The sequence below is a fragment of the Jaculus jaculus genome, chromosome 4 (assembly GCF_020740685.1).
Source record: "Jaculus jaculus isolate mJacJac1 chromosome 4, mJacJac1.mat.Y.cur, whole genome shotgun sequence".
Classification (NCBI taxonomy): domain Eukaryota; kingdom Metazoa; phylum Chordata; class Mammalia; order Rodentia; family Dipodidae; genus Jaculus; species Jaculus jaculus.
In genome coordinates, this window is record NC_059105.1 from 159,593,545 (window position 1) to 159,611,649 (window position 18,105).

At 43.8% G+C, this 18,105-nt stretch overlaps 1 protein-coding gene across 1 annotated transcript in view; it reads left to right on the forward strand.

Annotated features, from left to right (window-relative positions):
• The window catches only part of Hspbap1 (HSPB1 associated protein 1), a 59,147-nt gene that overhangs the window by 37,610 nt on the left and 3,432 nt on the right, over positions 1–18,105 (forward strand). Inside the window, exons 4-6 of the mRNA XM_045147589.1 lie at positions 8,841–8,977; positions 12,937–13,108; positions 16,271–16,354. Coding sequence (XP_045003524.1) covers positions 8,841–8,977; positions 12,937–13,108; positions 16,271–16,354 — 393 coding nt within the window. The remainder of the gene's footprint in view (positions 1–8,840; positions 8,978–12,936; positions 13,109–16,270; positions 16,355–18,105) is intronic.

Consider the following 18,105-nt stretch of genomic DNA (forward strand, 5'->3'; position numbering starts at 1 on the left):
GTCTCCCACCCTGCCCCCTTTTATTTGGTTTTGATATTTCCTTATTCTTCAGTGACCTTTAAAGAATGCTTTGACCTAAACTGGCTTCACCCTTGTCACATCTTGTCTGGTTTCTAGTAGGTGTGGGACTTGTCAGCTTTTTTTTTTTTTTTTTTTTTAAGGCAGGGTCTCATTCTAGCTCAGCTTGACCTTGTAGTCCAGGCTGGCCATGGACTCATGATCATCCTCCTACCTTAGCCTCCCAAGTGCTGTGAGCCACAACACCCTGAGGCATTTGTCAGTGGGGACAAGAAATTCTAAGCTCGCTCCAGTTTTGTTAAGTTTTTATTTATAACTTGTACTTGAAGTTTCCTTCCATATATTAACTTTTCTTCCATGAAGTGAGTTCATCCTCTGGAAAATATGTAATATTTAAACATATGGGTAAATAGGACCAGGCAGATGCAGCTGGTAAAGCGATTGCCACACACACACACCCTGAAATTTCTGAGTTTGGATCCCCAGAGGCCACATCAGAAGACAGAAGCAGTGTACCTACATGGCGAAGAGAGGAGTTTCCCAAAAGCTTGTAAATAGATGAGACTGCATAGTGAATTCCAGGTCAGCCTGAGCTAGAGTGAGACCCTACACTGAAAAACAGAAACAAGCAACCAAAAACCCCAGCAAAAGCTCAGAACACTGTCCCTTAACTCAGAGAGGCAGACTCCACGTCCCTCTCTGTGTGGATACCCGCGGTGAAAGCTGCCCCCCATGGGAGCCCTAGGCAGCCTGGCACAGAGTGGAGCAGACGGAGCAGAACCCGGACACCTTCCTTGGGTGCAAGTGAGTGCCTCAGGGGTTAATTAACATGTGCGAAGAGTGAATAAAGTGTGGCAACTGAATTAACGTAATCCACCTGCTGCCTACTAAATTGAGCACTTGCAGTGAATCAGGAGAGACCCTGCCTAAAACAAGAGGGATGGTTAGGACTGACCTACAGTTGTCCCCTGACCTAAAGACAGTCTCTCTCTCTCTCTCTCTCTCTCTCTCTCTCTCTTTCTTTCTCTCTCTCTCTCTGTCTGTCTCTCACACACACACACACTCATCAAATAAAAATTTTGTTGTTGTTGTTTTTGAGGTAGGGTCTCATTCTAGCTCAGGCTGACCTGGAATTCACTATGAAGTCACAGGGTGATCCTCCTACCTCAGCCTCTGAGTGCTGGGATTAAAGGCGTGCGCCATCACACCCGGCTTAAATTAAAAATTTTAACTAACCCTATGGGCCGGATGTGGTGGCGCACGCCTTTAATCCCGGCACCCAGCAGGCAGAGGTAGGAGGATCGCCGAGAGTTCAAGGCCACCCTGAGACTACATAGTGAATTCCAGGTCAGCCTGGGCTAGAGCGAGACCCTACCTTGGAAAATAATAATAATGATGATGATGATGATGATGATGATGATGATGATAACAACAACAACCCCCCTATGTGTAAATATGCTGGTAAATGTACTGATGTGATAGGAAGGTATCTGGTCGTCTTGCAAGTGACCTAAAATCATGTTTTGACACCTAGCTGACTTTTGTTTATGGAAAATAAATGAGTCTCATTGTTTTTGAGTTACAAATCTAAATATTGACATTTGAGTTAGAAATCTTGTCACAGGAAGCATTTTTTAACACTTTGTCTGTACTGTCCAAGGAAGACAGGGTCTGTGTAGCAGTAATACATATAAATTTATTTATCTCTGGCTCATTAGGTAAGAATGTCAAGCTTTATCTTTTGCAGTTACTCATAATGTTGTTGTATTGAGGCTATTAAGAATCCACCTATAATAAAAGAGATTTTTTCCCCTAGAATGTCAGATAGAATCTCCTTCATGTTATGATTTAGATTAGTAACTGAGAGGAGCTTTATTAATTTACTAGGATATAGAATCCAGAAAGTAATAAATAGGGGGGAAGAATGCTGGAGAGATGGCTCAGCAGTTATGGTGCTTGCCTGCAAAGCCTAAGGGCCCCAGTTTGATTTCCCAGTACCCACGTAAAGCCAGATGTTCAAGGTGGTGCATGTGTCTGGAGTTCATTTGAAGTGGCTAGAGGTCTGGGCATACCCATTCTCTTTCTCTGTCTCTCTCTTTCTCTCTCTCATAAATAAATAAATAACTATTAAAAGAGGGGCTGGAGAGATGGTTTAGCAGTTCAGGCACTTGCCTGCAAAGCCTAAGGACACAGGTTCTGTTCATCAATACCCACATAAGCCAGATGCACAAGGTGGCACATGCATCTGGAGTTCATTTGCAGTGGCTGGAAGCCCTGGGGCACCCATTTTTTTGTTCTCTCTCTCCCTCCTCCCTCTTTCTCTGTAAAATAAATAAATAAATAAATAAAAATATTTTTTAAAATAGATATTAGCTAGGCATGGTGGCCTACACCTTTAATCCCAGCACTCAGGAAGCAGAGGTAGGAGGATCTCTGTGAGTTCACAGCCACCCTGAGACCACATAGTGAATTCCAGGTCACCCTGAACTAGAGTGAGACACTACCTCGAAAAACAAGAACAAAACAAAATTAAAAGGAGAAAAGTAATAAATGGAAGATGAGTTCTAACCTGTCTTGGACTTTGTGACCTGAGTATGAGAATATGATGAAATTTCAGCAGGTGGTTTGGTAATGATTAAAAGGATCTCATGACCATGATACTTTCTGATGAGGCAAATTGACATGTAAGAATTTGAGTTCTTTTAAAAAAAGAATTTAGGTATCTATCCAGCCTATCATTGAGTACATAGTTTATTGTCTTTTATGTTGATGTACCTAAAGGTAATTTTCCTAAGGAAAAAAGAATGTAAGTATTTGCTAACACTTTGCTAATGATGTCCATTTAAGGGGCTGGCTCAAATTAAAATTTAAGTATTGTATATTAATTATAGTTAAATTTGTTGCTTGTTTTGTTTCAAAGTAGCAGCTTGAGGTTTTGTTCTTTCTGGTTTATTGTTGCTCAGATGTAAGTTCATTGTGAGGCTATGTGCAATCAGCTTTTCTAGATTATGATTTGTTAATGGAGAATAAGTAGCATGAGACAACTTTTTTTGCTTATTTTTATTTATTTGAGAGCGACAGACAGACAGAGAAAGAGGCGGAGAGAGAGAGAGAGAGAGAGAATGGGCGCGCCAGGGCCTCCAGCCACTGCAAACGAACTCCAGATGCGTGCGCCTTCTTGTGCATCTGGCTAACGTGGGTCCTGGGGAACCGAGCCTCGAACCGGGGTCCTTAGGCTTCACAGGCAAGCGCTTAACTGCTAAGCCTAGCTAAATGTTTTTTATTTTTATTGATTTATTTATTTGAGAATGAGAAAGAGGCAGATAGAGAATGGGTGCACCAGGGCCTTTGGCCAATGCAAACAAACCCCAGACTCATACATTACCTTGTCCGTGAGTCCTTGGGAATCAAACCTGTGTTCTTTAGCTTTGCAGGCAAGTGCCTTAACTGCTAAGCCATCTCTCCAGCCCAATTTTTGTTTTCTTTTAGAAAAAGAAAGGATTCTGTAAAATTATGGGTAATTTCATTACTTGTACAGCATTTCTTAATTGTAGTTTGGTTCTGCAAAAGTTGTTTAACTCACTAATTGGAACAGGTTTAGAAGCTATTTAATTATGGGTTAAAAATAGATTGAGGAGGGGCTGGAGAGATGCCTTAGCATTAAGTGCTTGCCTGTGAAGCCTAAGGACCCCGGTTCAAGGCTCAATTACCCAGTACCCATGTGAGCCAGATACACAAGATGGTGGGTGCAAGTATCTGGAGTTTGTTTGCAGTGGCTGGACACCCTGGTGCCCCCGTTCTCTCTCTCTCTCTCTCTCTCTCTCTCTCTCTCTCTCTCTCTCCATGTCTGTTGCTCTCAAATAAATAAATAAACAAAATTTTTTAAGGTTAGTAAAAAATAGATTGAGTAGCCTATATATATGCATTGCTGCACTTACTGTAGTACATACCAGAGAGACCACCTCGAATAAAAGACAAAGCTGTCATTGGATTTTTTTTGTTGTTGTTTTTTTTGTTTTTTTGTTTTTCGAGGTAGGGTCTCACTGTAGCCCAGGCTGACCTGGAATTCACTATGGAGTCTCAGGGTGGCCTCGAACTCATGGCGATCCTCCTACCTCTGCCTCCCAAGCGCTGGGATTAAAGGCGTGTGCCACCACGCCCGGCTTTGTCATTGGATTTTAAAGCCTTGTGTGCAAACCTAGACTTGGGATCAAAAAGTATAAGGTTTTTCCTAGAATTCAATTATTGCTAATACACTATGTTGCTACTTAAATTGTCCAAAAAAAAAAAAAAACAGTTTCCCAATATAGTGGGTTATCAAGAATGTTGAAACATACATTTTCTTTGTTTTGTTTTTTTTTAATTGTTTTGGGCTGGAGAGATGGCTTAGCGGTTAAGCACTTGCCTGTGAAGACTAAGGACCCCGGTTTGAGACTCGATTCCCCAGGACCCATGTTAACCAGATGCACAAGGGGACGCATGCGTCTGGAGTTCGTTTGCAATGGCTGGAGGCCCTGGCGTGCCCATTCTTTCTTTATCTGCCTCTTTCTCTCTGTCTATCACTCTCAAATAAGTAAAATTAAACAAAAATAATTTTTAAAATTGTTTAAAAAAACTGCAAAAAAAAAAAAAAGACGGAGATCCATCAGAACTAAATCAAGCCATAGAACAAATGGACCTAACAGACACCTATAGAACATACCATCCAAATGCTGCAGAATACACATTCTTTTCAGCAGCATGTGGAATTTCCTCTAAAGTAACTCACACATCAGGACACAAAGCAAATCTTAACAAATACAGGGAAATTGAAATTATACCTTATATCCTTGTACTCTATCTGATCACCATGGGATTAAATTACAAATCAACATAAATCATACACAAACTCAAGGAAACTAAACAGTATACTCCTGAATGATGAATGAGTCATTTTGAATGTGTCATTGAAGAAATCAAGAAGGAAATCAGAAAATTAATAGAAGCAAATGATAACGAAAACACAACATACCAAACTTACGGGACACAAGGAAGGCAGTTCTCAGAGAAAAGTTCAGAGCTTTAAGTACCTATGTTAAGAATTAGAGCCAGGGCTGGAGAGATGGCTTAGTGGTTAAGCACTTGCCTGTGAAGCCTAAGGACCCCGGTTCGAGGCTCCATTCCCCAGGTCCCACGTTAGCCAGATGTACGAGGGGGCGCACGCGTCTGGAGTTCGTCTGCAGTGGCTGGAGGCCCTGGCACGCTCATTCTCTCTCTCTCTCTCTCTCTGCCTCTTTCTCTGTCTGTCCCTCTCAAATAAGTAAATAAAAATAAACCAAAAAAAAAAAAAGAATTAGAACCAGGCATGGTGGTGCACACTTGTAATCCCAGCACTTGGGAGGCAGAAGTAGGAGGATCACTGTGAGTTCAAGACCAGCCTGAGACTACACAGTGAATTCCAGGTCACCCTGGGCTAGAGTGAAAACCCTACCTTGACATTCTTAGATGTTGTGTCCACCCAACCTCTTGTAGACATCTTTTTGTTGCTTTGTTTATTCAAGGTAGGGTCTCACTCTAGTCCAGGCTGACCTGGAATTCACTGGTGGTCTTGAACTCACAGTGATCCTCCTGCCTCTGCCTCCCAAGTGCTGGGATCAAAGACATGTGCCACCATGCCCGGCTTCTCATAGACATCTTTATGCTGCAAATAAGCATTTCAGAAAGATTCTGGAAAGAGGCTAAGGAAGCAGGTGTGATACACCATTAGGATTAAAGGCACGCAAGCATAGAGAAACAGGGTTGAAAGCCTGGTTAAGTCCTTTTAATACTGGAGATGATGTTGCACTGTTTTTGCCTAGAATTTACCTCTGACCTCTAGAGCATGTAGTGACACGTCAATGACTCAGCCACACAGTAGTAGTCATGTTTGTAAACCTGATGTTACTCTTCAGTGATTGCGTAGACCTTGGTTTTCATTTCTCTTTTGTTATCATTTGGGTTTTTCATTGCTTGTGATGTACACATTTATTTGCATATTAATTGTTTGGACGGCACTTTATCTCCCTGTATAAAATTGGGTGCTAAATATGAAGAAAGATAGGCAGTGTCTGCCACCCTGTTCTCATGGAACATCATAGAAAAACTGAAGCAGGGCAGGAGAGACGGCTTAGTGGTTAAGGCATTTGCCTGCAAAGCCCAAGGACCCAGGTTCGATTCCCCGAGAGCCACGTAAGCCAGATGCACAAGGGGCACATGCATCTGGAGTTTGTTTACAGTGGCTAGAGGCCCTAGTATGCCCATTCTCTCTCTCTCTTTTCTCTCTAGCTCTCTTTGCTTGCAAATAAATAAATATAATTTATTTTAAAAATTGAAGCAAGGTTTACATTGTAAAAGCAGAGCATAGTAGTTCTAAGATATGCAGTGACTACAGCCAGTCAGGAAATTGCAGCATTAAAGGTGTCCCCAGGATATCTTGCCCTCTGTCCTGTCGTCCTGAGGCCATTCTGACTATGTGGCTAAGGCTGGCCTTCCCAACAGAGGAAGAAGGTTTTGGAAGTCAGAGGCTCCCTGAGCCTCCTGCCGTCTAGCAGTTTCAAGGGGTCTCAGGCAAGGTCTGAGGCCTCACAGTGTATTTGCTGGCTGATAGATTGGCAATCTACTGTGCTCCCTGAAACAGAGGAAAGAAACAGAGTTCTTTTAGTATTGTTAGTGCTATTTAATACAAATGTACGTTGATTCCTTATTGAGGGAAGGACCAGTATAGAGACGACAAAAACGAAATTTTCAGCTGTTGCTGACCTCTTAATTTATTGTGCAATTTCTTTTTTTTTTAATTTTTTTTTGTTTATTTTTATTTATTTGATAGTGACAGAGAGAGAAAGAGGCAGATAGGGAGAGAGAGAGAATGAGCGTGCCAGGGCCTCCAACCACTGCAAACGAACTCCAGATGCGTGCGCCCCCTTGTGCATCTGGCTAACGTGGGACCTGGGGAATCGAGCCTCGAACCGGGGTCCTTAGGCTTCACAGGCAAGCGCTTAACCGCTAAGCCATCTCTCCAGCCCTATTGTGCAATTTCTAATAGCAATAGAAACTGCCTTTGGGCCTTGTGAGTGTGCACGCATGCGCCACATAAGAGACTTGCTCACCTCTCAGTTTCTCACAGAGTTATTCCCACCCTTTAGAAAAGTTTTCCTCATCATGTGATTCTATTTACTTTCTTTTTTTTTTTTTTTTTTTGTTTCTTTGTTTTTCAAGGGAGGGTCTCACTCTAGCCCAGGCTGGCCTGGAACTCACTATGTAGTCTTGGGGTGGCCTCGAACTCGCAGTGATCCTCCTGCCTCTGCCTCCCAAGTGCTGCGTCACCACCCGGCAACATGTGCTTCTTTGTGAAGAAGGGCTCTAGAACAGAGCTTTTCACTTAAGGTCATTTTGTCAGGTCCTTGAGGTATTGGTGAAATTGTGTGTGAAGATACATTTCTCTGAGAAGAAAAGCGTTGGTGTTCATTACATTTCCAAAGAGGATGATTGGGAATCACTTAAACAGACTCTTTTTTTTTAAATTTTTTTTTTTTTTTTTTTAGCTCAGGCAAATTTTTCCCCTACCTTCTTATACCTGTAATTATTTTTATGACTGACCCTATTTTCCTGAGCTACAAGTGGTACTATTGACTTCTAAGTATAGGGTTTATTTTTATTTTTATTTATTTATTAGTTAGAGACAGAGATAGGTAGGGAGGAAGGGAGAGAAATAAGGGGTGGAGAGAATGGGAACACCAGGGCCTCCAGCCACTGCAAACGAACTCCAGATGCATGCGCCACCATGTGCATCTGGCATACATGGGACCTGGAGAATCGAACCTGGGTCCTTGGGTTTTGCAGACAAGCGCCTTAACCGCTAAGCCATCTCTCCAGCCCGTTTTCTTTTGTTGTTGTTGTTGTTGCTTGTTTGTTTTTCCAGTGATTGACTTGGGCAGGATCTATCCACAGACCCAGGTATAAGGAGAATTCTAGTCTGTAGTATGGTGACGACTTTCTTCTTAAGTTACTACATGTTAGGAATTCATGAAGGTGGGGGAATATACCAGAAGTCATCTGTGGGCATGAAGTTCAAAAGCTATGCGATGACACACCATGCTGACATACTGGTTCAGTGGGCATGAGGTGAGACCCCAGCACCAATCGTTTTAAATGACTCCATTCATCAAGAGAGGCTTCTTTTATGTGGTCATTGAAGTACTAAAGGTTCACAGACTGCTTGTGCCCACAAATACCTGCTCTGCGCACAGGGCCTCTGGCTTTTAACGTGGAACATCACCCCTTCCCTAGACGGCTGCGTAATTATGTCTTGTTTATTATCCTTTTGTCTCCAGATGTGAGCTTCACCTGGGCAGCCTTTTATGTCTCTTTATTATTCTTCACAAGCTTCCATCCAGAACAGTTCCCAGCATGCAATATTTAGTCAGTAGATATTTGTTGAATGACAACTGCTAATGAAGTTACTCAGATGTAATTGGTTGAAAGAAACTTCTCACATAGCCCCGAAGACCTCACCCTTCCATCTGTCCCATTTTCTGTAAGAAAATATTCCAAGTTCAAAACACAAGCTGGGCGTGGTGGCGCACACCTTTAATCCCAGCACTTGGGAGGCAGAGGTAGGAGGAAGGCAGTGAGTTCGAGGCCAGCCTGAGACTCCATAGTGAATTCCAGGTCAGCCTGGGCTAGAGTGAGACCCTACCTCAAACAAACAAACAAACAACAACAACAACAAAAAATGTGAAGTGAAATTTTTGCCATATAGATGCCATGGCTCGTTCTTGATGGGTTGTAATTTTATTTCAAAACAGGATGTGATGTGGTCTGACTTTGGGTTTCCTGGACGAAACGGGCAGGAAAGTACACTGTGGATTGGCTCCCTGGGAGCCAATACGCCCTGTCATCTGGATTCCTATGGTTGCAACTTAGTGTTCCAGGTACAAGGAAGGTAATGTGCATGTGTGTGTGCCCACACCCTTGATCACTAACAAGAGAAGGGAGGAAGCCATGGTTAAGGAACGGGACCCATAAGCCTTAGCCCTGGCCCTGTCCTCCTGCCTCATAACCCAGGCAGACCTCCTTACCACCTTTCTCCTTCCTCCTGGGTCAGGTGAGGGAGCCCATGGTAATCATCTCCTTGTCTCACCAGATCAGGGTTCCCATTTCTAGACAGCTCTCTGCTTATCTCTCGCTCTTTTTTTTAATTTTAATTTTAAATTTATTTTTATTATTTATTACAGAGAGAGACAGGGAGGGGGAGATAGAAAGAGAGAGAGAGAATGGGTGCACCAACGCCTCCAGCCATTGCAAACGGACTCCAGACACATGCGCCAACTTGTGCATCTGGCTTTTTTGTCAGTTCTGGGAGTTGAACCGAGGTCCTTAGACTTCATAGGCAAGCGCCTTAACCGCTAAGCCATCTCTCCAGCCCATCTGCTTATCTCTTAACCAAGAGTACTTACATTTGCACTTCGCACGCTTCCTCCAACTCTAAGGGAAGAGGAGCCGGGAAGTACGCTGAGAAGGGGCTTCACTGTGGTCCTCCCTCCCTGGAGGGTGCCGGGGAGTCCGGGCCTCATGGTTTGTATGCCCCTTTTGACTCCCAATTCTAGTTTGTGTCTGCCAGTAGACATAACGCAATACGTTACTGCCTTAGGTCAGCGTTTAGCTCCATCTGTCTGTGGACCCTAAGAGATTTAAGGACTGGCTGGCTGGACTTTTAATAGCATGTGATACATGGAGTTCAGTGAATGTAAGGTGTGTGTCACCTGGAGGCTATGCCTAAGAATGTATATTCAGCCAAGTTGCCCCTAATAAATGATGCCACAGTCTTCCCTCCTGGTCATTTGGGACATTTGCAGGGCAGTACGGAGGGAAAGCCAGAAATGGTCACACCCAAAGTCCCAGACTCACTAGACGCACACAAAACAAAATGATGAGTGGATCTACAGAAAAAAGAGGTGTGTGGCTGCGTCTCACGTGGAGGGACTCTGGAAGCTGTGTAGGATGTGAGTTTACTGTTGGGTTCACCGAGTCTTTTTTTTATTATTTATTTTAATTTGAGAGAGGGAAAGAGGCAGAAAGAGAGAGAGAGAATGGGCATGCCCCGGACTCCAGCCACTGCAAACGAACTCTGGATGCATGCACCACCTTGTGCATCTGGCTCACATGGGTCCTGGGGAGTCGAACCGAGACCCTTTGGCTTTGCAGGCAAACGCCTTAACCGCTAAGCCATCTCTCCAGCCTTCACCTAGTCTTTGTTAAGAGCTAATCTCTCAGGTACACTGCTACACACAGGGAATTCAACAGTGAGTAAAGTCTGAGTGGTCTCTGCCCTTGTGGAGTGAAGAGTTTAAAACCTGAAACAGTGAGAAGAGGGTATTGTTTTAAAGTACTTCTCTGTAGTGTCATGAATTGGGAAACAAGCCAAAGAAATTCAAGCTCTTTCCCTGATGAAGAGATAATGTAGCCTTACTGTAACTTTCCAGTTGAACATACTTTTCTATTTAGCTTTAGTAGTGGCTGGAGAGATGGCTTAGCAGGTAAGGCACTTGTCTCTGAAGCCTAAGGACCCAGGTTCAACTCCCCAGTACCTAAGTAAGTCAGATGCACAGGGTGGCACATGCATCTGGAGATCATTTGCTGTGGTTAGAGGTCCTGCTGTGCCCATTCTATTTGCTTTTCTCTCTCTAATAAATAAAAAAAACTTATAAGTATTAAGGGCTAGAGAGATGGCTTAGCAGTCAAGGCACTTGCCTGCAAAGCAAAAGGACCCAGGTTCGATTCCCCAGGACCCCAGTCAGCCTGAAGAAGTGTGGTCTGGGTCTGGGTGAGCAGACACTGGGTCTCTGTGTCACTACTTAGAGCCATTCCAGATCTAGCTTCTAAACATGCTAAATACTAAAAATTGTTTCCAAACAAGTAGTAGATACAGTGAAACAGAACAGCCAGTCCTGGTGAGCTCCTCAGCCTTTGAACTGCAGTAGCTGTTACCTGATGGCCACGTCAACTGATATATTGCCTTAGAATTCCAAAGTGAATTTCTGGAAAGTAAAATCATCTTATTATTTTTTATTTTTTTATTTTTTTAATTTTTTTTTTTATTTGAGAGTGACAGACACAGAGAGAAAGACAGATAGAGGGAGAGAGAGAGAATAGGCGCGCCAGGGCTTCCAGCCTCTGCAAACGAACTCCAGACGCGTGCGCCCCCTCGTGCATCTGGCTAACGTGGGACCTGGGGAAGCGAGCCTCGAACCGGGGTCCTTAGGCTTCACAGGCAAGCGCTTAACCGCTAAGCCATCTCTCCAGCCCAGTAAAATCATCTTATTGTTTATGCAGAACTCTCAAACGTCCAAACCAAGATGATTTCCGTATATACTTCAGGGCTGGGAAGATGGCTCGGTGCCCCCCCCCCCCCACTTAATTCCCTAGCCACTTACGTAAAGCCGGACTGGTGCTCAGCAGCAAGAAATGTTAGCACCCCCCCCATACACACACACACACACACACACACACACACACACACACACACACACACACAGAGGCATGTGCGCACATGTGCACACGTGCACGCAAGTTAAAAATATATAAACAAAATATGTACTTCATAGCTTGAAAATGCCAGCCACCACTGCCCAGCTTGGAAAGGACAGATAGTCCTAGAATACCAGCCAGGACTCCCAAGAGGCCCTGGGGTTTCTTTCCATGCAACCAGGGCTTATTTCTTTGTTTCTTCCTTTGTTTCCCTGTCCTTATCACCTCCTCCTCCTCCTCCTGTCTCTTACTTTCTCTCTCCTCCCACCTCTCTCTCTCCTGTTCCTCTTCCCGTCTCCCCCCCTCATGTCTGTTCGCGCTTCTTCCCCCTTTGCCTCAGAGCTTGATCCTCATTGGCATTAATTGTGGACATTTTTAGCGTTTGATGAAATAAGATTTCTTATTCAAAAAAACAATGTAAGTGACTAAATACATGTCTCCTTTTAAAAACCTCCTCTCTTGCCTGGCATGGTGGCGCACGCCTTTAATCCCAGCCCTCGGGAGGCAGAGGTGGGAGGATCGCCGTGAGTTCGAGGCCACCCTGAGACTCCATAGTGAATTCCGGGTCAGCCTGGACCAGAGTGAGACCCTACCTCAAAAAACCAAAAAAAAAAAAAAAAAAAAAAAAAATTCCTCTCATATTACATTTTGGCTACAGGGCCGAGCATTGATTGTGCCTTTCTTTTCCTGATGGATTAACTTAATTCGTGTTTAACTTCCTGACAGGGAGAAATCCGGGCTGTCTGCTGGGTGGGACTGTGCAGGGTTACGCAGGATAATATAAGAACACAGATATTTGAAAGGGTGAAGGCTGTTCTGGGTCATGGATAGAAACAGTGCATAAAGAGAAGACTTGGGAGCTGGAGAGATGGCTTAGCGGTTCAACGCTTGCCTGTCAAGCCTAGGGACCCCCGGTTCGAGGCTCGATTCCCCAGCACCCACGTTAGCCAGATGCACAAGGGGGCGCACGCGTCTGGAGTTCGTTTGCAGAGGCTGGAAGCCCTGGCGCGCCTATTCTCTCTCTCTCTCTCTCTCTCTCTGTCTCTCTCTCCCTCTTTCTCTCTCTGTCTGTGGCTCTTAAATAAATAAATAAAAATAAACAAAAAAAGAGAAGACTTGGGTTTGAGATATGAATGCGGCTGATCATATAAACGATCCTAGCAAGGACAAGGGCTGCATTGGGAGGTCATGAGAACTCCCCATATGGCAAGCATCCTTCCCTAAGTCATCTGCGGAGGGATTCGAAGCAATAAGTGATGTGACACCTTTTTTCTGTAGGGATTAAATTTAAAGGAGGAAAACTAAACATTGAGCTGCTGTCTTCAAGTTCTGAGCACTAACCTATGTCTTACTTTTTTTTTTTTTTTTCATTAGGAAAAGGTGGCATCTCTTTCCTCCTGAAGACATGCCTTTCCTTTATCCAACCAGAATCCCTTATGAAGAGTCTAGCGTGTTCAGTAAAGTCAATGTGGTCAATCCTGATTTCAAGTGTTTCCCTCAATTCCAGAAAGCTCGCAGGCACGTGGTCACGCTGAGGCCAGGACAGGTAAGGAAGGGGGGCTTTGAAACACGGATGACCTGTCAGTGGGTGCCCCAGCTGTAACTCTGAAGCTCTGGTGCCCCGGGCCTTCCCCTCAGTACAAATGAGAATGGTTTCTTTCCAGCGGCACCCCCTCTTTTCCAGTGGCAGCCCCTCTTCTCGGCCTTACAGTACCTTGGAAAGGCGATGAGAGGACGGAGTACTGCTCCTCCTACCGGTGAGGGTAAATAGACATCGCAGGAAGACAGGAGCCCAAAAAGCATTTTCATTTGGGTTAAAAGGATGCATGACTACCCGAGCATCTATTCACAGTTAACATCTATTCAACAGGACGCCTAAATGCAGGCTAGAACGTATCCAAGTAGTCAGTCCACAGACGCGGATGATCTGAGTATGGTTTTCATTTTGTCGTCATTGTTATTTTTGAGGTAGGGTCTCACTCTGGCCCAGGCCGACCTGGGATTCACTATGGAGTCTCAGGGTGGCCTCGAACTCATGGCGATCCTCCTACCTCTGCCTCCCGAGTGCTGGGATTAAAGGCGCGCGCCTGGCTTGAGAAAACAGTTTTCTTTGGGGCAAGAGTGGGTAACTGTTTCCGAGTTATTCTTCTGGCTCTGATGCTGTGGGGAAAACATCCTCTGCATCATTGGCGCGTGCTGTCTCCATCTCAAATGTATCTTTGTCTTGAAGAAAAGGGCTTCCCTCCACTATCTTCTCCCTTCCTGTCTTCTCTCCATTGCGTCCTTCTTGCCCCAGCTCTTGTTCCTGCTTGCCTTACACTTGTGTTGGAGCGAACTGCTTCAGCCTGTTAAGTCTGCACATTCATACTTGGGCCTCGCTGCCCAGCTCCTGACAACCACCACATTATTTTCTGTCTCCACTAGTGAGTCTTATGGTAACTCTGCTAATGTTTTAAGGACTTGCTAAACTGTTTTCCATAGTGACTATACCATTTTACCTTTATACCAGCAATAGGTAAAGTTCCAGTTTCTTGGAAACTTCCCCAACACGTGCTATTTTTAAAAAGTATCTTTTTTTTTTTTAATTTTTTATTTATTTATTTGAGAGCGACAGACACAGAGAGAAAGACAGGTAAAGGGAGAGAGAGAGAATGGGCGCGCCAGGGCTTCCAGCCTCTGCAAACGAACTCCAGACGCGTGCGCCCCCTTGTGCATCTGGCTAACATGGGACCTGGGGAACCGAGCCTCGAACCGGGGTCCTTAGGCTTCACAGGCAAGCGCTTAACCGCTACGCCATCTCTCCAGCCCCTTTTAAAAAGTATCTTAAAATTTATTTATTTATTTAGGAGAGAGGCAGGTAGAAAGAAAGAGAATGGACATGCTATCAGCTAAATTTTAAAGTATAAATAGGGTTAGGAAAGGAAGGAGGGGGGTACTTAATAGGATGGTATTGTATATATGTAAGTAGAAGAATAGATTAATCGGGGTGAAAAGGCCCAAAGTGAGGTCAGGGGAAGAGATTGAGTAAAAGAAATGTGGAAGGAGGGCTAATCAAAATCTAAGAGGATATAAATAAATCAAATAAATGAATAAAATAAAATAAAAATCTCCCTTTCCAACTAAAATAAATAAATAAAATATAAATAGGCAAAAACTATGTCCTATGTTTTTCTGTTCCTTTTCTCAGAATACACATACTATTTTGCATTGGGAAGCAGGAAACATTAGAAACTTAAAAGCCTTTAAGAAAATTTAAGTGTGAACAGAGAAGCTTCAATATTAAGAGTAGAAAAGGGCTGGAGGGATGGCTTAGCGGTTAAGGCGCTTGCCTGCAAAGCCAAAGGACTCAGGTTCGATTCCCCAGGGCCCACATAAGCCAGACACACAAGGGGGTGTACATGTCTGGAGTTCGTTTGCAGTGGCTGGAGGCCCTGGTGTGCCCATTCTCTCTCTCTCTCTCTCTCTCTCTCTCTCTCTCTCTCTCTCTCTCTCGATCTCCCCCTTTCTCTGCCAAATAAATAAAAATAAAATATTTGAAAAATATTTTTAAAAAGAGTAGAAAAGCTTGCAGAGTCCTTTGTTACGTATGAGTGTGTCAAAAAAAAAAAGAAAAAGAGAAAGAAACATGAGGAAAAGGAGACTTGAGTTTTTTCTTGTTCTCCTTTTCTTGTTTACACAATTTCTGTGAATTCATTTGAATGAAACTGCCTTAGCAACTTCACATACAGTGTTATACTGACATTAAAAAAGGCGTGCCTTAAGTAAGTTAAAAAGGAGACATAAAGGGAAGAGAAAGGAAGGGAGGAGGATACTTAATAGGGGGATATTGTATATATGTAAGTACAATGATTGTAATGGGGAGGTAATATGATGGAGAATGGAATTTCAAAGGGGAAAGTGTGGGGGTGGGGAGGGAGGGAATTACCATGGGATATATTTTATAATCATGGAAAATGTTAATAAAAATTTTAAAATTAAAAATAAATAAATAAATAAAGTAATTAATAAAATAAAATATAATTTTAAAAAGCAAAAAAAAAAAAAAAAAAGGGCGTGCCTTACCATGGTGCTGAAAAGAAGTGACAGAGGAGTGCTCAGCACTGACATATCTCTGTTACACCCTCCAAGGTTCAGGTTCCATTACGGAAGAGGTGGCAGAAAGAATGTAAGAGCCAAAGGAAGGGTAGGACTCCTTACAAAATGCTCCTCCCAGACTCAAAATGGCCTGGATATCCATGACCTCGTAGTCCTGGCATTACCTACATAGGACCCTCATAATAGGAGGAAAGATGATAACATCAAAATAAAAGAGAGGGGCTGGAGAGATGGCTTAGTAGTTAAGGCACTAGCCTGCAAAGCCAAAGCACCCAGATTCAATTCCCCAGAACCCACATAAGCCAAACGCAGAAGGTGGCACATGCATCTGGAGTTTGTTTGCAGTGCCTGGATGCCCTGGTGTACCCACTCTTTCTCTCTCTCTCTTTCTCTCCTTCTTTCTCTATTTATTTATTATATTCTTAAAAAATAAATGAAAGAGAGAATGACTGAGGGGGGAAGGGATATGATGGAGAATGGAGTTGTGAAGGGGAAAGTGGGGGGCGGTTATCATGGTTTATTGTCCATAATCATGGAAATTGTCAATTAAAAAAAAATTTTAAAGACATGCCTTGTTCTTGTGCTGTTTTTTTTTTTTTTTTTTTTTTTTCAGGTTCTGTTTGTTCCCAGACACTGGTGGCATTATGTAGAGTCCATTGATCCTGTCACTGTCAGCATAAACTCATGGATTGAGCTGGTACTTTTTTTTTTTCTACTGTCCTTTTAAAACAAACAAACAAATACACAAAATCCCTATGTTCAAGTTATACAAAATATGCATGTAAGATGTAGTGATTAATTATTTTTACCCAGCAGTCCAGGATGGCTTTATTTCTCTGTGCTGTAATTTTGTCTTCTGTTGATAAATGTTTCGATTAGAAATAGGAATTTTAAGGAAGTGCCCATTTCTCTTTGTTTTGTTTTGTTTTGCAGTACTAGGGATCCAAACCAGGGCCTTGCATATGATAGGTAACTGCTCCACCACCGAGCTACCTCCTCAGCCTCAGTTTCTTGTGTGTGGAGTGGAGTGTTTGTAGTTATGTGTGTGAACGTAAGTGTGCGGGTGCACGCGCGTGTGTGTCGAGGCCAGATTCTGACTTTTGGGTGTCTTCCTCAATCACTTTCCCCCTTGTTTTCTGAGACAGGGTCTCGAACCGAACTTGGAACTCACCAGTTCTGCTAGCCAGTGAGCTTTGGGGCTCCGCCTATCTCTGCCTCCCCAGCGCTGGGGTAACTTGAAAGGCCTTGACCACAGTGAGAACCAGATCAGACCAGATCAGTGAAGCTGGTTCAGGTTTATTGGCTCAGCTCTCAAGCAAGGTTCACTGGTCCCAAGATGTGAGACCAGAGAGGTCGCACCTGGGACCTAAGGTGCAGGTCTTCTAAAGGGGAGGGTGGGGGAAGATGTCGTGTTAGCTAGGAATCAAGGATGGGAGGGAGCGTTTCCTTATAAGGTCTCAACTAAGGAGGGGGACCAGCCGTTGGCCTGCAGGGGAGTCTTGAAAATGCCCGTCCTGATCATGCCCAGAAAGGTGGGTTATTGGAGGGCACAGCTGTCATGCTAGGTCTTTTGTTCTCAGCCTAACGTAAGTGATCTGCACCCAGCTTTTCACGTGAGCGCTGGGGTCCAAACTCAGGTCCTCACGCTTGAATGACAAGCAGTCTATGAGCTAAGCCATCTCCCCTGGCCACTTGTTTGTTTGTTTGTTTGTCGTTTGTTTGGAGGTGGTTGTTGATTAAAAATTTTATATATATATATATATTATATATATATATATATATATATTTGTTTATTTACTTGCAAGCATACAGAGAGAGGCAGAGAGTGAGTCTGGGCACGCCAGGACCTCCTGCCACTACAGACTCCAGACGCATGCACCACTTTGTCCATCTAGACTTAGTTGGAATCTGGGGAATTGAACCCTGGATGGACATCAGGCTTTGTAAGCAAGTGCCTTTAGCTGCTGAGCCATCTGTCCAACCCTGTTGATTTTTTTTTTCTTTTTCTTTTTTCTTTTTTTTTTTTTTTTTTTTGCCAGAGTCTCTTGACTTTCTTAGGAAGGTGACGTTGGACCTGGTGGGACCTGTGGGTGCACATCCCCACGTTGCCCCTGCCATCCCACACTGTCTGTGCTGGAAATAGCTGCCAAGTATCAGGTCCTCCTCATTGCAAGTCTTGGGCTTCTAGTAATTATGTAATTACTCTAAGTCGAGTTGTTCCGTGCTGCGTTTTCATCATTTAGCTCTGCCAGAAAACGTTGCCCAGCACATTCAGCCGCTCTATTTGACAATTACAATAGCTGCCAGTTAGGCTCAAACCTGTCTCGTTAACCCTAACCCAGGGAGGAATTCATTACGGGGGCTCAGGAAGCTGCATCCTCCCCTCTGTCTTGTTACCTCTCATGGGGAAGGCTTTGTACTAGGCAGAGCCTGACTGTAAACTGACCA